General features: G+C 38.7%; 1 protein-coding gene across 10 annotated transcripts in view; it reads right to left on the bottom strand.

Moving 5' to 3' along the window:
• LOC142373170 (disabled homolog 2-interacting protein-like) overlaps window positions 1-26,792 on the bottom strand; it is a 179,708-nt gene that overhangs the window by 23,171 nt on the left and 129,745 nt on the right. For all 10 annotated transcript variants that reach the window (XM_075456280.1, XM_075456279.1, XM_075456281.1 and 7 more), the window contains 3 exons: window positions 21,887-22,040; window positions 14,931-15,029; window positions 11,078-11,632 (listed from right to left, as the gene is read on the bottom strand). In XM_075456280.1, the coding sequence (XP_075312395.1) occupies window positions 11,078-11,632; window positions 14,931-15,029; window positions 21,887-22,040 (808 nt within the window). The remainder of the gene's footprint in view (window positions 1-11,077; window positions 11,633-14,930; window positions 15,030-21,886; window positions 22,041-26,792) is intronic.

Genomic DNA, 26,792 nt, shown 5'->3' on the forward strand with positions numbered 1-26,792 from the left:
TCATAAAAAAATGAAGACATCTTGATTATTTGAAATATCACATCTATACAGCCATTTTATTCTAATAAGCCACACGTCAGTCAGGATTCCTTGAAAAGTTTTATTTATGCTGAAAAATGAATAAGTGAGTCTGGAAACAATGACAGCAGTGGTAATGAGCCTGCAGAGAATTCAAGACTGACACAGTTACGCTGGAAGCCAAAGAAAACTAAATCAATGAGCAAACAGACGCTAAATGCTCTGTGGAGCTCAGGAGAACTGCAGTTTGTCACCAGGAGAAACTAGAGATGTGCATCCATTTTTAAAATAAATACACAATAGTTTCACACAAAACTTAAATCTGACAGCCTGACAGAAGCCGGGCTACAAGCTAACCGGTACTTAAAAGTGATTTAAATCATGTCAGATTATAATTATAAATTAATCATAATTCAGTTCTGATAAAATTGAAGTAAACAAAGAAGCTTCCTTTCATATCCTGTAACTGATCTGAAATTAAGGCCTTGTTTATACTTTGTTAACAAAGATCTTTTGTAACTTCATTAAAAGTGGAAAATCTCCTTCTCGAATAACCTCTAATGAGAATATCTCTGCATATTCAAACAAAGGCAACATCACACAAGATATAACAAACTTTTTGCAAACTCACAGGCTCACTGAATCAAATTAGTATGGATTGCTTTAACTTGTTTCAGGTCTGTCAAATTAACAAACACTTACAAACACAGAAATATGATTTCTTATGTGCTAGATGAGTGTTACAAAAGACCCAGGAGCTTTGTGATGATGGTGGAGTTGCGTCCAGTGAGTACATGGTCCTTCAATGTGGACCAGGACACATTTTCATTTACACTTCAAAAAGAAGGTGGACACCTGCAACTGAAATCTACAGTAATCTACTGTACCTGTGATCGGATCACCAAACATGTGATGATAAAAGGCCAACAAACGTGGGTGAACCAATATATTTACACCACAAATGGTGAGAAATGATGATTAGCATTTTATATAGTTGTAAAACTTTCTTCCGTTTTGTTCAAATGCTCAAAGTGTGATGCGGTATTTCTGTTTATCTGGCAGTGTGCAATATTTTTGATTCAGTGCTTTTATCTATTTCTCTTTCGATCTAAAAAAAATGGATGTCTTCGTTAAGAGTGATCTACAAAAGGACAAGGTGAAGAAAAAAGTCTTAAAGAGAGAGATGGAAATGGAGCCATCTGGGTATGACTCATCCCTCGTTTAGATCCCTTCAACAAATTTCTGGGTGTACTCTGGTGTAAGTCCCCTGGCAGGTTGTTAAACTCGGGAGCCAGAGTAGCAGGGAGGGAGAAAAGAGGCAAGTGACAGATGTAGGGAGAAAAATAGAGAAGGAGAGGAAGAGGAGACGTCGTGCTGATCTTAAAATGAACAGAGGAGGAGGCGGAAAGACAGCAAGAGTCTCACAGACACTTTGTAAGGCTGCTGCAAAGGCCTGTTATCCTCTTAATCAAAGATGCACCACAGGAAGCCAATCATCCGCTGATGTGCAGCAAAAGGAGCCTTTTTGGTTATGCATTTGCACACTGCCGAACACGCACACAGACATGCACATATTCTGAAAGAATACACACAAACTTACAGAGAGGAAAATCAAAACTTAAGCCAAGAAAATGTGCGTATCAATAACCCAGACTGTAGCACTGCAGGTGTGTGTGTTTCCATTTGAGTACGAGTTTGTAGCTGACTTGCATTTCAGATGAGTGAAAATATAAATAAAACAGTAACTACATAAAATTGCACCAAATCAAAAGGGATTCAACTACCAATCAACATGAACAGACACTTAAAAGGCAGAGGCACTTGATGCATTTTTCACTGGTGCACACATCAGTCATCACTGATTCAGCCAGGTAGTTTTAAAGATTGAAAACTTCTGTCTAATATTGATCATCCATGTGAAGTGGGTTTCAGTTAATTTTTCTACAGTCACATCTGTGTCAGGAAGGTCCAGCTTTTGGAAATGACACCAAAACCTACACATGGAGAAAGAAAGTTGGACCTAATGTGAGCATCATGATGGTTATCAGCTTTTTTTGATGACTCGGATTTTCTTCCTCAGGCTCCAGGAGATTGGTCATTTCAAACAACATTTGAAATAGTAAAAAAAAAAATGGACCAGTTTCATGCAGCCCACTGTACTTTCAGTTAAGAGTAACAGGTCTTGGAGAGACAAGGAAAAGTACAAGCAACCATCATGGCGAGGCAACAAAAGCATTCTTGCAGAAGCTGAAAATTGTACGTTAATATCTTTATTTCACTAATCAGCGCTTTCAGTGCCTGCTGATTATCGCTAATGTGACAACTGTACATAATTTATACTTGACACATTTGAATATGATCACCAAAGAAGTGCATTTAGGTCTGACAATGCTCCATAATGAAGAATAAGTGGAAATCACTTTCCTTTATGACCAGATCAAAGTGAGAGTGTGAATGGTCCGATCAGTTTTTTTTCAACTGTTCAGTCGCTGCAGTACCAGCATACCATGTATTCTAATATGGACAGCAGCCATTCGGGACCAAGCAGTAAAACATTTATGCATTTTCTGAAACAGCGGCTCAATGCAGGTGTTCTCATAGCAACCATACAGTTCTCTCAACTATAACTATACGTCTTGGTTCTGAGGCATTACTGATTTACAGCTCAACAGAAGTGCATATGGGACAGTATCTGTATCAGACACACAATCTGAAGCTGAGATGATGAGTTTTTCCTCCTCTGGTGCAGGTAATGCGCCATAGGTTACCATGGTGGGCTAACATCGTGACATCTAGGTTGCTAGGCGCTGATCTGACATGGCAAGTTAGGCTCAGTACTCAGTACTTTTGAGAAGTAGTAGGAATATGTCATTGTCCAGATGTGCAAAACTAAGACCTGTTCTCATGGACTCAAAGACTTATGGTACTAGAACTATTTTTTACAAATACTTTATTGTATGAGTTGAATGACTATGACAAGAAAAATGTTATAGTTGTAATTCATTTAGATTTCTTTTTTTTTTTTTTTAAATCTGCTTCATGCATCAACAGTGCCTGCCTGACGGTGTATTTGTCATCATGAGGCCACGTTTCAAAAACCCACTGGTTTTTGAGGAGCTAATCTTCTCCATCGGTATCGACATCATTAGATGCAGCATTTGGGGAAGAGCCCACACAACACACAGAAAGCTAAAGAAACCGAACCTTTGAGCATGTTTGATTCTCATTTTTCTTTTTTTATTATTGGAAAAGAATGTCATCCCTATTTTTATTTTTCCTCTAACCACCGCTCTGTGGTTCTCTCCCTTCCTCCTTTCCTTAATCCTCATTGCTTGGCGTTCCTTAAGTGGCCACTGAAGTGAGGCAAATCCTGGCCTGATTAGAGAGGACATTCGGATCAAGTGTAGGAGGAGCAAGCTAAAAGAGACAAATTAATAGCATGGTAGTCTGAGACAAAAATTGGATCCAACAACCTCTAATAATCTTTAGGTACAAAGCCACAAAGATAGACACTTGTTGAGCTCTCTGACTTACACTGTAGATGGCTGATTCAGTTAATGAGAGTCTGTGAAGTGAATTTCTCGGAAATAATTCCCTCTTATTAGGTACCTGCTCAATCTGAAGATAAGAAGATTCCTTTGTTCACAGACATGTTGTCACCCCTTATTTGAGAGCCAACTGCCAAAAAAAAAAAAAGGTTTTTGATAAGAAATTCATACCAGAATGACGAATATGTTTCTCTTGCATCAAATATTAACACCAACACACTCATAATGATATTTAAATCGTATGATTATTATTATGATTAGTATGAGTGTTTAACTGCTACGAGTATTAGGATGCGGACATCATCTGCAGTAATCTCTGACAGTAATGTCATCCTCAGTTGTATGATGAGGGTAATTGCATTAGTTTTCATGTATTTTGCCAAAAACTGAAAAAATTAACACTGAAATTAAATTTCTACATTTTAAGCTCATATTCACTACATAAAAAACTTAAATAGGTTTTCAAAAACAGCCAAAAAAACAACTGAAGTTGTGCCAGTGTCCATATATTTCCAAAGGTTAACTGTATATAATTTGTTGTAATGGGCTTCACCGTACAGTTTCACCAAAGTCTAAACAAATTGTGTCCGAAATGGAGACCGGAGAAACTCTCTGTTCCCTCCCGTCATCCTTCAGAGTTTTCTCTGATAAAAGTCCTGCAGATCAGCCCCCTCCTTTTCCTCTGCTTCACTGCTAATAAGGAGAAGTAGAACGCTCTCTATAACACTGCCACATCTCATCAACCAAACCATGCCTCAAGAAAACCCAATACACAATGCACAAAGACATGGGAAGTTATATGAATACGAAGGAGGGTCGGAGAAGCAGCGAGGCTAATCAGATCTAATAAACATTGAGGAACAGAGTCCTGTTTAAAAAAGAAAAAAAAAAGAAAAGTTCTTAAATGGGTAACTTTCTTGTTGAGAAAATTTTTAACAAATGTTTCTTTTATTTCACTGCAAGTGCAGTCACAAGTTGGTTAATTCTACACAGTACTGTGCAAAAGTTGTGAACCGTCTCTTTTTTCCTGGATGAGAGGTGCAGCATTTTATTGAAACATGTACAAACATAAATGGAGGAACTATATATATGTATATATATATATATATATATATATACATATACATGTATATATATATATTTTCGCCATTGTATATGTATAAAGGCAAAAACAGAGTTTGTGCAATTTTTAACCCCCTTAGACTAGCTTTCTGTCATTTCTTTAAGCAGTCTTCAGGAATAATTCTCCAGGCTTCTTGAAGGACATCTCAAAGCTCTTCTTTGGATGTTGGCTGCCTTTTGTTATGTTCTCTTTCAAGATGATCCCACACTGCTTCCATAATGCTGAGGTCCGGGCTCTGGGGAGGATTCATCCCTCCATAAGCCTGTTGCTACTGATCATCTGCTGTAGATTGTATGTTAAGGGCTGCCACTAATATTGTTATCCACTACGAACGATGCTGAGATATGCCAAGTTTTTGGCAAAAAGTTCTTTGGGAATCAAGTTGTTGATACAAAAATTCTATTTTATGCCTGTCAAACTGTGTTATCTTTGGTGTTTGTTGTTGATGCAACAGAAGAAATGGGAAGAAACAGTATGTCTTTGTGACAGGCCTCTAGTAACAAAGTACCTAGAGAAAAAATAGAGAATTAATTCTTTTTCATTTGTCGATACACAACTGGTTCACCCATAGAGTTAAGGGCTTTTTTTTAATGCTTGAATGACTTGTAGGACAATTCTACGTAGTTAAACACATTCTTCTCGAACTGGTTTGCTACTTAGGATGAGATCTTCAGAAACCTAGACATTCAGAACTATTGCCATCTAGACTCTAAAGAGTCTTTTAAAAGATTACAAGAAACGTTTAGCTCCATAGAAGCAACAAATAAAGAAATAAGGGGTTTCTCAAGGCTTCTGCACAGTACTGTTCATAAACTCTTTTCAGACTCAAGTGTAACAAGTATGATCTTTGCTACCATTGTCTCAAAAAATTACACCATGATACCTGGCACACTTTCCAATGCTCAGCGTTGGTAAGGTAGGACAGAGAGTCCTGGAAATAAAAGAAAGGAGAAGTACACAAAAGAGGGGTTGTGTGCCTAAACGTTGATATATTAAATGTTAAATGATGCAATATCTAAACTATCATGATCATGTGTGACCTGAGACAAGAACCTGAAATGCATTCATTGCAGTCCTCACTTTTTTTTTCAGGGCATCCAGCTGTTAATATTCCAATGATGTCCTGCAGAGGGTGGATACAGATTTCCATTATGGCAAGAATGCTTTAAGTTTATAGATCTTTTTCATCTCGTGAAAAGGGATAAAACACAATCATTGGGGTATTTATTAGACTGTGGAGCTACTAGAGTTTATTAGAAAACACAACAGAAATTCCCATTTAATGCTTCAAGCTTGGAGCTAAAAAAATATACGTAAAATAACAAGGTTTGAATGGTTATGGAATGAAAGCAGAACTGAATGCAGGGGAAGCAGAAACTGCGACAACATCAACAATTCGACTGATCGATGAGCCTTGTTTTCTGACCTGAGGCAAAAACTGAGGAGATTTTTGTGGGAAGAAAAGCGGAACAACTTCAGTCACTCCGTCCTTCTCTCTCCTCGTCTTTCCATCATTATATGCCCCCGTTGGTCTCTCTCCCTGGAGACCAGTGGCCAGTATAACAGCATTACAGCACTTCCTGTGAGGGTCACATTAGGTTGACAGAGAGGACTGGAGGATAATGGAAATAGGGGTGGCTCCTCCGGAAAGCGCAGATGTTTGTTATTGCCCACAAAAACAGGAAAGCCTGAAACACTCCCAATTTAGCTGCTAGTGCACATGATCATTATGAAGATAGGTTTGACTAGAGGGGGCCTTGCAGCAAGTGTCATCAGCTCCAAACATCATGTCTACTGACTTGTTCTGGATGTGTTTCCAGTGACTGTGTGTATTTCTGTATGTGGGTGGTTTGTATGCCTCAGTGTTGAAACCACCAGTCAATGAAGCTCTCTAATGTATTTGATTATTAAATGTACATTTTACCCACTTTGATTATCATTGTTTTCATGTTACTGTAACTCTTAAGAACCTATATAAAGACTTTCAGCTAACAGACATTTCTACTCATTTACATGACAGTTTCATTCATCTCAAGGAGTTTCTGAGTGTCAACACAGTGTGAAACAAAGCAGACTACGATTAGCATTGTTTCACTGTGAAGGTATGTTAACAAAAGATTAAGATTCTGCAGCCATATTTGTGGCTCTGCGAGGGTGTATTAGCTTCAGCAGTGCTTAGAACAGACTGCTGGTTTGTTAATGTCACAGACATGGCAAAATGCTGATGTTGAGCAGACATCGTAACTGAGCATGTTCACTGCACTTGTACATGGGAAAAATTGCTAATCAGAATAAGATTAGAAGAATAGCTTTGGACTGACAATGGATTTAGACTCTCATTAAAAAAAAAGAGAGACATTTTGGTCCTTAATGTCAGGGTAGCAAGTTATTTCAATTCCAATGTTTGGACACATCCATAATTGAAGATATTTCCTCCAAAACCAGAAAAGTCCAACATAAAAAAAAAAAAAATCCAAAAAAAATCTGAACATTTGTCCCCTGTGGAGCATGAATGTCTGAACTCCATCTATCACTTGTTGAGATATATCAGCCTGAACCAAAATGGTGGACTAACCAGTCAGCAATGTCATCAACAACTAAAAGCCTCTGTTGCTAATAAACTTTGCAGATTTGGCTGGGTTTCTGTGAGAAATCACCAGATAAGCAGCTATTATTTATATACTTTAGACAGAGACAGATTAAATCCTCTGAGCATTTAATATGACCTGAAAAATGATCCTCACTGGAGAGAGGCGGAGAATGTTACCAAAGATACAGGACAAAGAAGAGAACTAGTATGGGACTAGTATCTGGGACTTCTGGGACTCTTTGACTCAAAACTGAGTTACAGACATGTTGTTATGACATCATAAATATTCTGATATAAAAATCGAGATGAGTCAAAATGTAATTATGACCAGTGAAAATTATTCATACAAATCCAAATAAAATAAAACTAACCCCATGAAAATGAAATGATAAGTGACAGCTACAGAAAGGAAAGACGCAGAAGAAGAGGAACAATGTTGTGACCTCAGTACTGACAGATCAGTATGGTGATCATTGGATGTTTTCTTTTCTGCTGCTGTCCTGGTGCCAGGACCAGAAAACAAGTCACCCACAAGGTGAAACTAGATTGCTCCATTTGCATTCTTGCCTCTCCTCCATCACTCCGTGCTGTCAGGAGACAGTCAATAAAAAAAATCATGCAGGAATTATTGAGCAGTTTAAGGATATGAAGCCCTTTTTTTCCTCTCATGAACATGATTCATCCCCGCATTGTTACCACTCTCTCCTCTAACATCCATCTTATAAGAAGGGTCAACTCCTCTATGGTAAATTATAAGATTACAGCTATCAAACAGCCTGGCGACACATCACTCTCATGTGTGGAAGAAAGGGAGAAACAGCTCCAATCACTGGAGAAAGCACTACACAATATAAAATCACTTTCAGACTATTGAAACAGTCAAAAATGATATGTGCAATCTTTATATTAACACAGAAGTACTGACAAGTGACGATCATGTTACGAATACTTGGAGGTTTGTCTTATGCAAGTATATCATCTGTCATGCCGTTTTATGTTCACACAACCACCAGTGCCTGATTGTCGCTGCTGCAATGTCAGAGTTGAATACACAGAATTATAGCCATGCTGCAGACTGACATCAGTTTACCATTGAGAATGAAGGGAGTATGGGTTTACATATTTCTCGCTGTTAAGTAGGACTGTTAGTTTACCTTGAAGAGCGGTGGAATGGCATAATAACCAGAGCACCTATGTCCCTGGGCTAGTTATCGTAAGAATAAATCCCTCCAATTGTCACTTCCATCAGTCGGTGCAGCCAAGAGGAGCAGCAACAAAATTAGAACATAATCTTCCTGAGGGCTGAGGTCTCGAGAAGACTAGATCAATGACACAGAGGAAATCCTGCCAGGTGTGGATCTTTACGGATAAAAGAGGGGTGAACTTCTTCAGGCAATTCAAATACAAGTGGTTGGGCTTGGAGATCTTATTGTAGTGTGTGCAGTTATAGCATGTTCCACAGGGTAGGAGATGGCCTGAAGTCATAACCCTACAGCACAGAAAATCAACTGAACCTTCACAACTGAATCAACCTGAACCTGAGAGATCATTTTTCTACAACCCACATCCATTGTGTGCATGTTTGACCAAATCCTGCAGCATTCAAGACTACATGGAAGCCTACTTGCTCATGCAGAAAACTGAATAAATGACCTGCAGTCACCTTTCAATGTCTTGTGGTTGGACATGGCTGCGTAAGGGTGCTTTTATAAAGTTGGCATCGGTGCAAGCGACGCAGGGTGTGTCTGTGCTCACCACTGCACTCAGACATCAATACAGCATTGGCAATGATATCTCTCCAGAGAGCCTTGGCCTCAAGATGCAATACAGCATGAAAGAGAGATTAGCGAAGACAAAGACAGAAAATAGGGAGACAACAAGGGAAAAGGAGTGAGTGTGCAACAGAGCAGAATGCAAAGGTTGTAATTATTCAGTGACGGGTGATAAAAATGACAAAAGAAAAACAGAAATCTAAAAGTGTTGAATACTGATGGATGGAACATGCAGTGTGAAGCTCTTAGCTGCAATTTGATGCTGTTTCTCACCTGAACACAGCAGATTAAAGCAGAACTTTGAAGAATTTTCCCCTGCAGTGTTTCCTGAATAGTGCTCTTCTGCAACTGTCTAATGCCACAGCAAACTTAGTCTCTCTTCATCTGAATTACTGAGCTCCACTGTGGTGTTGACAGAATTAGACAGTGACACGAGGATTTGATTTGAAGACTACACAATGATAGCAAGGGAAGTTTATCATTTATCGAGTTTATCGTGGTTCAAGTTAATGTCTTGAAACCTAAATATAACATAGAAATTTTAAGAAAGACTGCACCCAAGTTGTCAGCACATGAACAAAGAGTTTCAGTTGTTGAAATGTAAAAAAAAAAAAAAACTGCACAATACAGACTGAAATAAACAGATGAATAAAAAAAGAATATCTGCAGCAGCAGAGGATATTTTTATTAGGACTAAAATATTTATAGATATTTGATTTGTTGTATACGCCTAACATTTCATAATGTCTGTGATGACAAAAGACTTTTCAGAAAAGAAAGCTGCAGCTGTTAACTGTTAAGATTTTGCCAGCAATGCTTCTGTTTGCCTATTTTTCTCTTAAGACATACATTGAGAAAGCTGCAAAAACTTGTACTAAAAGGATTTTCTTCTTGACCACAGATGTATTTTGAGCAACACTGGAAATCCATTTCGGATGCCAACAAAAGCACACGTGCAGCTGGCAGAACCACCAGATCGACAGAAGATCAGGAAGTGAAAAAAGTAAACGTTTCAGAGCTTCACTTGGAAGTAGTGGATTAACCGAAAGTAATAAGGATGTAAACCTTCTCCCCGGGAGCCGGTGGAGCCTTTCTCCCCCATCAATAAGCAGCGATCAGTGCCAAGCTTAAACCGGCAGACTGGCAATACAGTGTGGATAGACATCACTTCTTAAGCACCAATCAGACATCATTCTGCCATGCTGTGATAAAGTCAAAGAAAGTTTCAAAGCTCTGCTGATGACATACTGTCAAGAACACTAAACTAAAGCATAAACTGTCGCTGGAGACTGACGAGACTATCAAAAATACTTTGTTAAATCCATCAGAATTATAAAACTTCTAATGGACAAAAATAAATTTATTTTATGAAGTGATTTCACTTGTTCTAAAACAATTTGTGAAGAGTAGAAATACATCTTGACAGAAGAAATGATGGCTTATTTGAATGCCTTGAATTTTCCAAGACAGAAAACAACAATACAAGTTTACCACTGAGCCCCTGTTAGATGGTTCTATTTCTCATATCTCTGTATATATACGGAGTCAATTGTTTTATTGCACAAAGACAAATGTTTTGCTGCCGAAGTGAAGTAAAATGCTGCATTTTTTGGATGAATGGAGGATTACTTGGGTCCGACTGTCACGGGAGGCTTAGCCACAGCTGTGGTGAACTAATCTCCCTGTGCTTGCACTGCTGCAAACAGCGGCGGATATATTGTGCTCAGTCCTGCATCGGTATGCTGTAAAGCACTGCGGCAGATACATGTTGGGGATTAGCTTGGGTTAAAATTGTAATACAGGCTGGTGCAGCAAGAAGAAATCACCTGTCTGTCTGGTCTTTGTCTGCTCTGTGGGAGGTCAGTAGTTCACACGATGAGCAGGCAACAGAGGACTAGTTTTATAAAGTGTAGACAGTACCTAAAAGCAAGATAATGGTCTGATGTAGTGCTTTTTTACATCAAGCATTTCTGTGGAGAATACAAACCTGTGCAACATGGAAATAAATTAAAGTGTTAGAACTAACCTTTGCCTTCCCGGTGCTCTGCAGAATGTGCACCAGCGCGCACGCCATCTCTTCCTTGTTCTTGACGCTAATCCCCGGCTCGAGCACTGAGCACAGCAGCATGTAGTTATTGGTGGTGTACTCTGCAAACTCCTTGTACATCTCCATGGGAAGGATGTTCATACTCTGATAGCGTGCCTTGATCCTAATCATGGGGCCTGATGTCTTGCCCTTAGGGGGAGTCGGAGTGCTGACTGGATACCATTTCTCCACAAACTGTCGGCCTGTGACAGCTGCGACAGGGATGTTGACAAATCCAATGTAGTTGTTTTTGTCTTTCTTTTTCTTCTTGTCTGTGTCTTTGTAGAGGTGCGCTGTGATGCTCCTGACAGCAGGCAGGTTACTGAACTCAAAGTGCTCTCCCCAAAAGACATTGTCAGTCTTGAGCTTACAAGTGGTGCGGGCATACAGTGACTCATCAAGGTAAAGCTCACAGAAGTATTTCTTTTTGGCTGGCAAGTCCTTGGCTTCGATGATCCACAGCTTCAGCATGTTTTCCACCCGACGGCTGTTGTCCTGGAGATACAGAGAACAACGGTGATTGGTTTAGTCTCAAGAAATATTTTGACAAAAAACACCGGCGAAAAAAAGTTTTCAGTGTTCAGTCTAGTAGAACATTTATTAGACTGAAACCAGTAAATGATTAAATTCCAGTATTGAAATGTCTCCATTTTAAATGACAAAATCAGCACGAGAAGAATTTCCAAACATTTGAATAAAGAAACTTCTTGCTCGTCTTGATTTCCAGTCATTTAGGAGTCAAGTAATTTCATTCCTACTTTCACAGAGTCCAAACCCATTCTCGGGCTATCAGTTGGTTTTGCCAGGAGCACATTTTGGGGGCACATTTTTAGGCCATTATTCAGAATGCCTTGAAAACCATCTCTGAAAATGAAGAAAGGAGGTAATAATGGCATCATTAAAAAGAAACACCAGGGCCTCTGGATGTCTGAAATACTGGTAGCTGTGCTTCAAAAAGTTCCTGTACAAAAACCATATTTGATGCTACAAAATAAACATTTTGGCTCCGATCATATATAAATTCATTGTTACATCAAGTGTAATCGAGTAATTTTTACTGATCTGATGCCTGTGTGGTAAGATTTCTATTTTCATATATGTTTTCCGCATAAAGTGGGAGCTAAAAGTTGAGATATTTAAGGATATAAGGTTATTTTTGAGGACCATCATTGTAACAACCATAATAAAAGATGGTGTAATTCTCTATGTACGAAGGAAAGGTGCTTCAATCCTTCCTTTCTTCCCCTTTAGCACATGATTCCTGGGATCATCCTTTCCCAATGGAAAACAGATAATGCCATCCCATAATGCCTTGCAGTGGCAGCATTCAAAGCATAATACCATTAAACTGCTCAAGATATGCCTGTACTGTATAAATTTAACAATCATTTGTTTCATACAGTCATACTAATGAAGATTCATGTTGATGAGTATCAGTAAGGGTGGTGAGTATGAGCATCCACTCTTAATGTCATAATTATTTTTCTTCACTTTTGAGACTGGAAGCCAACTGTAGGTTTTTCTTTCACTTTTCTTAAAAATAACCCTGTTGACGATGCGATATTTTGCAGGAGGTTTTCCTGTGGTGAAAAAAAGGCAATAATACATAGGCAGACGTTTCTATGATGTACCTTTTGTTGTCTTTCTCGACAGTAAAAACACATCAGCAATGTGAGTAAGAGCAAACAGCTTCTTTAATCCATGATTCTCCCTCACAAGTTTCCTTAATTGTGATAGATTGGCAGTGTGTCCAAAGTGTACTCAACAAATGCCAGAGGTCAGCTGGGATAGGCTCTGTTTTCCATTAAAGTCAATTGGTTAAGTGTATCAATAAAAGGCAACTGGACTTTTTGTATTATTTCAGTTTTTACTTACTGGTGGGGAGTTTGAGGCTTATAAGCTGTTGTTGAAACATTCACACCTTGAGAGTTAATGAAGTCACACTGATCCACCCACACATCCTGTCGGTGAATCACATGACTGGTACTTGGGACTATCTTGACCTGGATGAGTGAGAATCTTCACAGATAAAAAAGAGAGGATGTGTATTTTTTAGCTACTGGACTGCGACCAGATGTCATGTCTCACCGCCATCTTCTTTCATGAGGTCGAGAAATTTTCCTTTTTCCTCTGTGCAAAACTGTCTCAGAGGTTCTACAGACCTTCCAGTAAAAAGGGTGTTTTTTTTTCACCACCTTCATACAAACAGGTCAGTGCAGTTTATGTACATCATTATAGCTTTGGTGCCACTATAAAAACATTTATTTTTCTCAAAAGCCCAATAAATAAATTCTGCCTTTCCTCTTGAGTCAAACTTCTGCTTTCTGACTTCAAACATTCTTCACCCTTTTACCACAAAGCTGTCACACTCGTCCTTGTGTTTTTGTCTAGCTATGTTACAGTCTCACAAAAACTCACAAAATTAATTTTAAGGGGTCACCGCTTTGTTTTTATCCAAGTCGGTCATCTACAGAATTTAGGGAAGACTCGTGCCTGCACACTAAAGAAGCTGAGCAATAACTTTCCTTCCTCATTTGTCACTGACTTGCATGATTCATGCACTGAATCAGCCTGTACATCCTAAATGTAAAGCTTAGCTTGACCATTTGGCTCAGGCAAACAGGGTGCCAATAGCTTTTTATCACAAGCAGTTTTAAATACCTGAACCCTGTTTTGTGTTGTGCTGTATAAGACATTTACTATAACATTCAGTTTACAGATCAATGCTTTTACTCTTTTGTTCCTCTGATCCAGAGTTTTCGCATGGGATCGGTGGTGCCTCGCAGTATTACTCCCAATAGTAAGGAAAGTTAGTCCAAACTATAATTTAGTTACTGAAGACTATTTTATAAGTATGTTATCAAGCAAATGTATTGTATTTGCTATCAAACACTGGCCCACAAAGGTGATACCTCCGCTAATGATCCAATTATTCTTCATTTCAGTAAATGAATGACTTGTGCTGTTAGTTTTTAGTTTTTTTTTGCCTGTCCTCTGTATGCTAAATGAATAGTCCTGATATAGCCAGGTATTGGCAAATTCAGCTCACAGCAGCGTCTTCCCTAAAAGTCTACAGTGGTGTGTTATGGCTGGTGAGGTGAAGTAGCTCCAGTCGTACTGTTGAAGTGTGATGTTGGTTTTCTGGTTGCTGAAGTGCCAAAAATGTCAAATTTGCTTTTTCAGAACAGATGCAGGACTTTTCTTATATATTTCATGAGAATTTCAGTATCTTTTTCTGTGATTGCCAAAAAACCCAAAGGGTGTATTGCATTGTATGTTATCTCCAAAAATCATTCAAGTCATTAAAAATACAAAACAAAAATAGAAAGACTGAAATGGCAAATCCTCGCCAAAATAAACTCCACCACTGTTTGGGAACTTTCTCCCCAAACAGCTAATTATAGGGTAATTTTCTAAATAATGACAGATGCAGGAGTGAAGATGCTGTGTGATTAGGACGATTTTCTTGGCTTGACATGTTTTCCATCTAAACCCTTGCCGCAGCTGTGTTTGGTCGAGATTACAGATAGTAATCAACGTACAGAACAAGAAAGCACTCAAGTGTTTCTCTGTGCCACCTGTGCGTGCAACTCTTGGGGTCTACTGTGCAAGAAGAGCAAGTCTTGAGGGAAATTAAACAGTGTAGTTATATGAATTACAACATAGTGTCAACACCGTATATCTCTGTGTCTTTATCATTGTTGCAGAGTGTGGACTGGAGTTGCAACACTTCGAACTTATTTGTGCTGGTTGCGTCACACTGTTTTGTCTCACCTACTGTGCATTTACATACCTTGTTTGGCTGTACCGCTCTCCTCAAATTCTCCATCCATTTGTCTCTTTCTGCAGATGAACGGCAGGAAAAACATTTACTTCCTGTAGAGGTAGTGACCTGCAGCAGTGGCACAGTAGGAAGGAAAATGAATGCTTCAATGATCAAACCTAATGCACAAATATGACAGATAAAGGGTTTTACCAAACTCCGTTCAGAAGAATCACTTTGTCTGTGACAGCAAAGGAGATACAATTAGATACAAGGACACCAAAGGTGACTCAGCACTGTTGAGAAACTACGGTTTGACAGGTTTGGTTGATAACTGAAGGATTTTAAGATGCACAGAGAAAAAGCAAAAGAGGCAAGAACAAGACATACTTAATTTAAGTCCCTGTGTAAATTCAGTGTTCTGTTTTGCACACTGTGTCACCAGTGCACATGGAAATATTTAAAAATCTTGATGACTCATCCTGCACTGTGGGTGTACATCAATTTGTGTCCAATGAAACACTTAAGTGCTGAGAGACAGTGGTCTGTACTTGATCAAGCCATTGGAACTGGCCAATCAGCGCAGACTGGGCTTCTCAGGGATGGGGCAGTCTCCCTAACAGGAAGTGTGTAAACATTGGCACCATGCTGGGTATTGTTTAGGAATTTTAAAGAGCAAGAATGATTAAATAAGCAGATTTCTGGTCTCTATAGTTCAGAGTGTTGAATAGAAAGTATCTGTAAGGTCTCTCTTTGAAGTTTTTATATCTGCAAATGTGTTTTTGCCATATTTTGCAGTAATTAACATCCTTCATAATTTGCTATGAATGACTCCAGTCAGGAGTCAAGTCAAGTCAGTCACTTGAAAAATTAACAAAAACATACTATACTTCCATTTTCTTTCTTTCTCTGACAAGACAGAGGTCATTAGGAGTTAATAGCTGTTATTTTTGTCTGCATTCTTTTTAAGAAAAAGAAAAGCTGACTTCACAAGAACTGATCATCAGCAGCTGAGGCTGTGAAATTAAATGACCCAGTGGTTTCAAATAGATGTTTTAATGTTCCACCATTATTTTTTCTTAGTTGTTTATTGTACTGTTTGTATATTGTAGCAGTGAAAAATACTCCTAATTTGTCAATCATATCAGTGATTTTCAACTATAAATACCAAATGTGATCGAGGTTCATATTTGCAGCTCTTATTTGTCTTATATGATCTAAAACTGAAAAGTTTGGTGCCACGACCTTTCTGATCTGATAATTCTGTATCAGCTAAAAACTGATGATGAAAATCATTTTAATCTTAGTCACTGTGGAGAAGAAGACAGGCAGGCAGAATGGTTTGTTGTTGGAAGTGAGAGGGAGACACTTGCGATATTATTTTCTCTTGACCCAGAAACTAATTAAAACTACTGAATCTTTTAATCTTTAGCTTCCTTCGGGCATGCAGTGTATGCAGCTTCAAGCAGCAGAAGCAGAGCGAACTATAAACACAACACTTAAATATTATCAACTTCTGAAATTGTTTTGATGAATGCATTAGTTAGCGCTCGATATATGTTGAGTGTTCACTCTCAACTAATCTCCGCTGGGTTTCAAATCTGGCCCATTAGCGGCAGCATACAGTGAGTTTTGAAGCTTTACTGTTGCCCGCTGTGATGTCAAATAACACTGATGAGACTCGCAAAGAAAGAATAAAGTTTCAGGCACTGAAATAAAAGGTGCTAAAGCAGGTTGGTGATTAATCTCTGTGAGTACTTTTTCTGAAAAACAAAAGATAAGATACATCACAGGCTCAATGTGTCTCAACTATAAGAGCCTAGTGTTAAACTACAGTGGCAGTGTGTGAAACAGTTACATTATCTATTGACTGGACCTCCTCCCCTTGAGTGCCTGGCCACAAAAACAGTAGGGTCACAGTCTCCCAGCATTTCATTGAACTGTCAGGAAAAGTGTTTACAGAGGCTGGAGGGTGTAGCAGTCGAGTACAGTTAAAATACAGGCCTAACATGGACTATTTAACTTGTATTTTTCAGAACATAGCGTTTTCTACACATAAAAAAACACAAATTCCTTAAATCTTATCTTAGCACATTAGTTTACAAGCGAAATATATGATAATTAAATACCAACTACTCTTTTAACAGCTGCTGTATTGAATCAATCAATTTGACCTACAAACATAGACTGATGATGAAAAAAATGAAGTAAAGTTTAACTTTCATGAATAAGTAATATTTCAATAATTATATTGATTGATACTGACAGATGGCAGAGGTTATTGTAGCGTCGCAGTGAGCATGTCAGGGAGGGTCAACATTTGTTTACAGTTATGCTCGTCACATATTTCATTTACCTGCATGTTAGAGCTCTGAAACTATAATATGAGTGCAGTGAGAGGCAATGTATGTTTTCAGTCTGTGAAATGTCTTAAAACAGAAGATGTGATGTGCAACTTCATATCATTTACCCGACTGTTGTTGAGATTAATACAATGTTCACCATACTATGTTTATTGTATTATTAAAGCTCCCGTCGGCAGGTTTTCAAAATTCCGAGTCTAAAGTCGGAAAATTCGAACTGATACAACTTTCAGGTCCCTCCCCCAACCTTTTTAACTAATTAATGTAGTTAGAGTTTAAAACCCACAAGACTGGCATGTTGTTTTGGTCCCCCAACATCTGAAAATGGCAAAAAAAATGGCATTCAGGGAGCCCTTCAGCAGGAAAACTCAAGTCACTTCATGATGTTATTCAGCCTTCTTTAACTTCATCTGACTTCAGCCTTGGATGATGCTGTATTTACTGCACCTTGGAAGAGTTTTGCTTTTGCTCTTCTTCTCTTGTTTTTTGCTTTGATATCAGCATCAAATCTCATTATTACTTGTTTTTTCTTTTTACATAAAAGTGCTAATAATGATTTACCTCATCATTATCATCTTATCAATGTTTTCTATCCCGACAAGGAAATTTGACATTCTTTCCGTTTTTTTCAAATCAAAATCAAATCAAATCAAATTAAATTTATTTGTGTTGCACATTTCATGTACAAAACAATTCAAAGTGCTTTACATAAAATAAAAGCATTGCAGCAGGGAGTGGAAGAAGCATTAAAAATACATAAAAGAATATAAAGAGAAACAAAAAAAATAATTTAAATGAATTTAAAAACAAGCAACAGTCCAGATAAATTAAAAGATATCGTGCAGATTTCATATATAGACACATGAGAAAAGAAATGTTTTTAACCTGGATTTAAAAATGTCTACATTTGGTGAAAGTTTAATCTCCAGTGGCAGTTTGTTCCACTTGTTTGCAGCATAACAGCTAAATGCTGCTTCTCCATGTTTAGTCTGGACTCTGGACTAGACCAGCTGACCTGAGTCCTTGGATCTAAGAGCTCTGCTGGGTTTATATTCTCTGAACATATCACAGATGTATTTTGGGCCTAAACCGTTCTGGGATTTGTAAACATTCAGCAGGCTTTTAAAATCTATTCTGTGACTGACTGGAAGCCAGTGTAAAGATTTTAAAGCTGCTGTGATGTGTTCAGATCTCTTAAACCTGGTTAAAACTCTAGCTGCAGCTAGAGATGAGCTGCAGATGTTTAATGCTCTTTTTGGGAAGTCCAGTTAAAAGAGCATTACAGTAATCGAGTCTACTGGAGATGAATGCATGGATGAGTTTCTCCTGGTCTTTTTGGGAGGGGAAACCTTTAATTCTGTTGATGTTTCTGAGTTGGTAAAAAGCTGCCTTGGTGACAGCTTTGATGTGGCTGGTGAAAGTCAGATCTGAGTCTATCAACACTCCGAGGTTATGAACTTGGTCAGTGATTGTAAGGTCCCGAGTCTCAAAATATTTACCAACGCTGACCCTCTTCTCTTTGCTACCAAACAGAATGATCTCAGTTTTGTCTTCATTTAATTGTAGAAAATTCTCTCTCATCCAGGTGTTTACTTCCTCCAGACACTGACACAGTACATCTGCTGGGCTGCAGTCGTCCGGTGACAGAGACACATAAAGTTGTGTATCGTCTGCATAGCTGTGATAATTGATGTTAAAGTTCTGCAATATCTGACCCAGAGGGAGCATATACAAGTTAAACAGAAGAGGTCCAAGAATTGACCCCTGGGGGACTCCACAAGTCATGGCCACTCGCTCAGATTCATAGCTGTCAATTGTAACAAAATAACTCCAGCCTTCTAAGTAGGACCTGAACCAGTTAAGGACCGCTCCAGAAAGTCCCACCCAGTTTTCCAGCCTGTGCAACAGGATTCTGTGATCTACAGTATCAAATGCAGCGCTGAGGTCCAACAGAACCAGGACTGAAACATTACCAGAATCAGTATTAGACCTGATGTCGTTTAACACTTTGACCAGAGCTGTTTCAGTGCTGTGATGACGTCAGAAGCCTGATTGAAAGTTATCAAGACTTTGTAGTGCTCTCAACACTGACGGCATAATTCACTTTCTTATATGTGTTCTGTTATCTGTTATGTTGTTGGTTCATCGTCTTTAATGTTGTGCGGTTCATTGTCTTGAATGTTATGATGCATTTAATAGTTGCGGTCTCTTTAAGAGATCCGGTGACGTTTCATGATAACAGCTGTTCTGTAGATGCGCGAGCTGTCAGTTGGAACTGTCAGTTTTTGTCAGTTAATAAACGCGACTCACAGAGTCTTAATGTGAGAAGTTTTCGGCTAATCTTTTTGCCCAAAGGCAACTTCCACAACTTCCACTTTCATTCAGAAAGTCGTTGAGCTGGTTAAATACAACTTTCTCAATAATCTTGGAAATAAAAGAAAGGTTAGAGACAGGTCTGTAGTTGTTCATCATAGAGGTGTCTAGAGTTCTCTTCTTTAGGAGTGGCTTGATGGCAGCTGTCTTTAGTGACTTGGGAAAAATGCCTGATGCCAGTGAGGTGTTAACTATTCGTAGGAGATCACTTTCTACTGAGGTAAAAACAGTTTTTAAAAAGTCGGATGGTATTATGTCCAGAGATGCCAAACTGTTTCCTCTAGGATTTTTAAATCAACAATATTAAATTGTGACATGACCTCAGAGTTATTTCTAGGTTTTAGACAGATTAGTTTTCTTGTTTGTCTGTGTTGCATGACTGTTTTGTCTAATTGATTTTTTGGCTAAAAAAGTTGGCAAATTCGTTGCATTTCTCAGTGGAAAGGAGGTCTGGGTTTGACTGTTTAGGAGGATTTGTGAGTTTTTTAACCATAGCAAACAGAGTTCGAGAATTGTTGACATTCTTATTAATCATTTCAGATAAATGCAGCTGTCTGGCCTTGCACAGCTCATTGTTATAACTACGCAGGCTTTGTTTGTACAGCTCATAGTGAATCTGAAGCTTTGTTTTCCTCCACTTACGTTCAGCTTTCCTACATTCTCTTTTCAGGTTTTTGACCGTAGTGGTGCTTCTCCATGGTGTTTTCTGTTTGCTCAAAGTGCTAATTAATGTTTCCTCCCATTTCGGCATTTATCCATAAAACTACAATTTGGGGGTGCTGTTTCATTAAGAACAGTAGCACTTGTGCTCTCTCTTAACCATGTTTCTGTCAGAAAAAGAAAATCTAAATTGTGTGAAATTATGAAGTCATTAACTAACAGTGACTTATTGGACAGAGATCTAATATTAAATAAGGCTAGCTTTGTGGAGTTTACACTGGTCTCTGTTGTATTCTGAGTTGTACGTGGTACCGTTAACAGATTAGATAGATTCACCCAGAAAGTTGACTGTTTTCGATTCCTTCTTTTACTAACTATTACAGGAATCCTATTGGGTCCCAGCTTGTTCTCAGAACAGCTGTCAGTAGTAGGACTACTATAGCAGGGACCCTGAACGCATCATGGCATGGTATCTTTGTTTTGAACTGTGCTATCTTTGTTTTGAACTCTGGATGTTCTGCTGCTCCTTGAACATCCTGCACCTCCCCTTGTGCCCTGCTCTGCCAGGACTGATTATATAGGGGGGGGGTTTCTTGGTTTCTTCTTCTTTTTTTTTACCAGTTGGAAGTTGGTCATAACAATTTTGTCAATTTTGTCAACAATTTTAGAAAACATTAAGAAACATCTGTGAATATTATCCATGTGAATAACTACAGCTAAATACTTAAACAGAACAAAGAGGAATTGAGCAAGTTCAGAGTTTATGAAGCAGATATGTGACAGAGGAGTTATGACGTGAGCTTTCATAAGTATTATTAACCAGCCAACGGCTGTTATGTTCTGCACTAAATGTTTTAACAACTTGGGTCAGTTCAACACATGTCTCACGATGAGATGCTGCCTAAAAAAGGGATCAGTAACCCACCAGCAGTTCATGGTCGAACCGGAGAAGAGCGAAATGTGAGTATTTTTCTAGAAATTTGGCAATCTTTACTGACTCTCTCACATACTGTAAAGACTATCTAAAAAGAGGCAGGCTCCAAGGACAAGACGGGTGATATGGAGTCGAGAGGGTCACTCCACACCCTGAAAGGATTTGCTTGAATAGAGGTGTGAATTAATGGAAGGAAAAATGAGCTGTTGTGGTGTCTCTCTGTGTTGTTTTGACCAAAGCATGTCAAAGACATTTCAGTAAGACCTAAGCAAATTGCGTCAGCTTGTTAAAAATGGGCATAAAATCACTCCTTCAAAAATTTACCCAAATAAACTGAGCACAAACTGTTAGATCAATTTAAAAAAATTATATTCTAAAGGCTTGTTTCACAGTTTATGTGTTTTGGCCATTCATTTACACACAAAAGCAGTTTTTGTTCAGTGAAAAGCAAGCCTTTGTATGAATCTTTTGGACAACCCTTTTGGCTTGGGACATTAGATTGGGTGCCGTCTTCTGCTTGGTTTGACCTCAAAGTACAGGTATGTGCTATTATCTCCCCTGTTTACGAGGCAATATTCTGACAGGGCTTTTTACATTCCATCACAATTATTGCAACTAGATGAACGCTTATGTAAAGTTACATTTGTGCCTCTCACCTCAAAGCAGTAGTCCTGCCCAAGGATGCTGCTGTGCACAGGCTTGATGATAACCTCGTCCTCCATACTTAAGTCCAGGGCTTCCACGGCGCTACTGGGGCTGAGCAGTGATTCATGGGAGCGAGACTCCTTCAACCTTGGCATCAGCTGAGATCTAAGATAGGAGAGGAAGAGAGTAGAAGAACTGAGTCACCACATGGAGTCCGAGCAGAGGCAGTGAAGGAAAGGGAGCATATGTACGACACATATCAGCAAGCATTCATGGTGAGTGTGAAGACAGCCCGCTTGCTTTGAAGTCGGTGAGCTCTCAACATGACAAACTTGCACATTATTGCATATCAACACATGTTAATGCACCTGCTTCTGAGCTCAGTTGTTAATGGTTCATTTGTAGCTTCTCATTTACAACTTTATACATCAATAAATCAAAGCAAAAGCTGCCAACTGATGCAGGGGATCCACCACAACCAGGAAGTGATTCATATCACCGACTATCATTAATGGTCAGAACAAGTGATTAGGTTGCAGAATAATAACACACCTGCTAGCTCTTTTGTGAAGAACAGCATTGCTCTCGTACACTTAAATATGAAAATAGTTTGAACATCCTGTGTGATCAGTGTTTTTGGGGCCCACCTTTGGAATGCATCACAGCTCGTAAATACTCTTTATAGCAGGTAATAGTTTCAGTTCTCTCTTGTCACTAATTATTATTATTATTATATCATTCTTATTTGGTTGTGGGGGCTGTGAGGACCATACGGAAAGGGTTTCCTCTTTTAGAACAATGCAACATACACACCATAAAAAACGTCCAGAGGGTCTTTTTCATTCGAGTTCCCTATCCAACAAATAGTTTCTCTGAGACTTTTCAAAACCTTTAAAATGCCATTTTTTAATTGTGGTATATCATGAACTGAGGAAACAGCTATCCGGGATACAACCATCTCCAGCTTTGTGGACATTTTTTCTAGTGTTTTTAAAGCTTTGAAATTACAGCTGTTCTCTCTGACTACTGCAAACAAGCCAAAACCTTTGAAAGTTAATTGAAGTGAGGTCCGAAACCTTTTTAAAAGTTATTCTAGAGCTGATATTTCAAATAACACGTCAATTTTAAGTCATAGTAACATTCTGATTAAGGCTTTTGAGACTTTCACAATGTCAAACGTTTAACCATCTTTATAATATGATAAGAACTCAAAGTTCATCTTAAAAAGTGTTCAATCCTCTGACGAGGACAGCTGCAGGGTTCGATCTCCTCAGTTTATTTTTTTGCCAGAGAAGATTAGGAGAAGTAAAGAGCTCTCCATTGTTTGCTGTGTTTGATGTCGCCCTACTTTCTGTGTTTCTGATAGAGTTTGAGTGAGTGTCACTAGAATGGTGTATATGCTTATTTGCCTATGGAGTAAATGCCAATTTAGCCCAACATTTAGCCAGAAATCTTGCTTTAACATTCAACAATTAACTGTTATAATGACTTATTCACAATAACCATTGATCCATTAAGGTCTAGTCAGCTCACAGTGATAAAAGAAAGATATATTTGATAGCCTTGTGGGGGGATGTAAGCAGCAATAGGCGAGCTACATAACTCACCACTGGCAGGAAGATAAGCCAAAAGGGTCAATTCCAAGCATAATGACTGAGAACATTCTTTTAACAGTGCCCTCTATGGACAGATTACACACTAATCCCATGTATGTGCGTGAGCCTGTGTGAGCCTGTGTGTGTCCTGAACATCTTTTCTGTGAACTGGCGGGAAGAGATTTCCAGGAAAAATGCAGTGGACATAATGACAGATTACAAACCGCATGAAGCCCTTTATACATTTTGCCAGCTTTGTTGTCAAATCCTCTCTCCAATGTAAAGTGGATAATGACCTGGACTTTCTTTTTAGCCTTTAATAAAACACATACACACACAAACACAGGCAAATCCTATCCTCTGAAATAAAAGAACACAATTACAGAGGTTAGGGATAACTCTGAATATGAAAACACCGTTGTAGGAGTTCCTGACAATTCCCCAGCACAGCTGCAGAGGAATAGTGTTTGCACCTACTTCTGCTTTGTGATTGGCTGACTGGGTACTGGGCAGAATCAAGAGCAAGTCAAATGGGTGGAATGGAGAGTGGAACGTGCCATTTGGAACAGGAAAGAATGGGAACTATGTGTAAACTGAGGTCCTAAAGCCTGCATGTGGATAAGTGGATGTTTCAAAAAGAAACTGACAGAAGGGAAACAAAAGCTAAAAAGTTACCAGACATTTTAATTAACATTTCTGATATTTAGTCATAGTAATCTTGAACATGCTGCATGCTATTGAGTGAAATTGCTGCAGAAAGAAGAATAATTCACTTACGTTCGGATTTTTCTTATCCTCTCAGCATATCACATTATAAGAACATTAGTGTCAGTGAAAATGGTAGAAGGCTGTGAGGGTGTGAACTGATTAATAATAACGTCGCCTATCATCTGTATGGCATTGTATTAAAGTATACTCCAACATGTAATTTGCAGCCTATTATTCCCATTCCACTTTGCAGTAATGACAATAAAAGGGTGCCCGGCATGTGAATCGCCAAGTCTAGCAGTGTGTCAAAGCCAGTCACTGCATATGACAACAGGCTGGGCCTGCTGACTTCATCCCCTCATTTCCCTGCTGTTTGCTTCCCTTCCCCCAACATCATACATCCTCAGCAGACAGCCATTTCTGTCCTTGAAAATCCTTCAATATGCCATTCCTCTCAAACTGAAGTTGGGGGGGGGGGCAGTTATTGTTTGGTAGGCTCTGCTAACACACCCAGCTCTCTACTTTCACGGTTCTGTTTCTCTCTCTCAACACGTTTATCTCCACCTCTCCTCTCTTGGTCAGCAGTCTCATCTTTGCTTCATTCTGGCTGTCTAAATGTTTCAGATGCTATGCAGGTGATACACAAGCCTCAGATCAGAAACTACCCTGGCTCCTGCACACCGACTTGACTTTATAAAATCCTTTTTTGGAAGGTCACGCCAAAAGAGCAGACCGTGTCAAAATTTCACGAGAGGTTGGAGAGTTGACGCATCAACGCATCATTATGTTTGGTAACATAAATACGTGAAAGTCAGAAATTTTGTATGAATTTTATCAGGTTTCAAAGGAAAACATGGAGCTGACATGAATTGATTATCTATATCTGAACTGAATTAGGGTCACTGCGGTAACGTATGCCGTTTTTATTCTAAATTATTTTGCCTTGTCTTGGGGGACTTGAAACAGCAATGAACATTTTTTCCACAGCAGAAGAAGCAAAAGCAGGTAAGCTGCACTAAGCTTTTAACTTGCCAAGATGTATATTTAAAAAAATCTGTTCCTGTTCCCCCAATACACCAACTCTACCCTCTCAGATTTGTCCTGAATCCTTTTGTAATATCTCCAGAAAAAATGTCCCGAATGAGATTTGAATTAAAACAAGTGGAATAAAACTGGTCAGTAACAATGGTTTGATCATTGGACTCCAAGCAATTAAGGAGATATTTTCAACACTGATGTCTACTTTTAGTTTAATTCGGACGACTTTCCCCATGTCATTCTTTCGGTATTAAAAAAGAAGGCAGACCTTGTACAGAAACTGTAACTTCATTATCTTGACAGTAGTCCAAAGTGAAGAGGGATGGTGAGGTGTGGGACATTTGCAATAGCAGAATCAAATAAAGCGGCTATTCTTCCAATACATCAGTGTCGCCGAGTTCCCTCACATTGTGATTTTCATTATCAAACACCAAGTTGGCTGCTGATGTCAATGTGCATTCACTTTTTAGGAATTCATACCACTGCATCTAGTCAATCCTATCAGCACATTGTGTGAAGCAGAAAGACTTTACTCTGCTGAGGTTCAATAGAAATTCACTTAGGAATGAGTACTGGGGAGAGTAATGGACTTTGAGTGCGTCTGGCTACACTCTTTGTCTGTGCATCCTGTAAAAAGAGTTGATGTGATAGCCGGTCTGGGATATGATAAAGTCTGAAACATTAGCCTTATACAGGCGTCACTGCACTTAGGCTTCTAACGCACTGACTTGCTGGCTAGCTGACTGCACCACAAAAGACTGTGTTCGTACTGATAGTTCAGGATAAGCTGAATTAATGTAGTGTGACTCTAACTGAGAGCACTTTCAAAGTCTACATTGTATTGAGCTGCTCAGCAACTGTTTCAGCACTTTATCATGTACTGCATCAGTACATTACAGCGTATATGAAGTGGTGTTAATCTTCACAGAGTAACTAATATCCTCTGTGTTGTCCTGCTTACATTACTGTAATAAACAACAAGCAAAATGTACCAAAAGACCAAAGCTTAACCTTCTGACATAATGCTTAACAAAATACTTTTCCCAAGAGGTCTCCAGTTAATGGTGGAATTAAGAAGCTTGATGGTGTGGCTTCCTGCTCAGTGTTTACTGTTGAAACTGCGTTTGCAAAGCAGTTTGTTTCACTGCCAGTCCAGCATTTAGAACAATCAATATGCTTTCTACTTGCAGACTGGCAGAGCAATTACTTGTAATAATACCCTCTACTTAACAAACACATGCATATCAACAATTCAAAGAAATATAAGATGACAAATCAGCATACTTACAATTTTAGCCTTCTTACAGAAGCTAAATTAACTTTTTGTAAGGCATCTTTAACATGAGTCAACTAATTTATGATACAATATATCATGAAAAACTAATTAGGATGCTTCCATACAGAGAACATTACCTACCGGACATGATTGGTATGAAAATGTTGTCATCAAATCTTTCATTCACACCATGTTTACAGCAAAGTGTAAATCATGATATGCTTTACAACTTCTTTTACAAAGTCACAAAATACTAACAATTCTTACAATAAAACTTTCCTATTTTGGTTTATGGATAAA

Source organism: Odontesthes bonariensis, chromosome 22 (assembly GCF_027942865.1).
Source record: "Odontesthes bonariensis isolate fOdoBon6 chromosome 22, fOdoBon6.hap1, whole genome shotgun sequence".
Lineage (NCBI taxonomy): Eukaryota > Metazoa > Chordata > Actinopteri > Atheriniformes > Atherinopsidae > Odontesthes > Odontesthes bonariensis.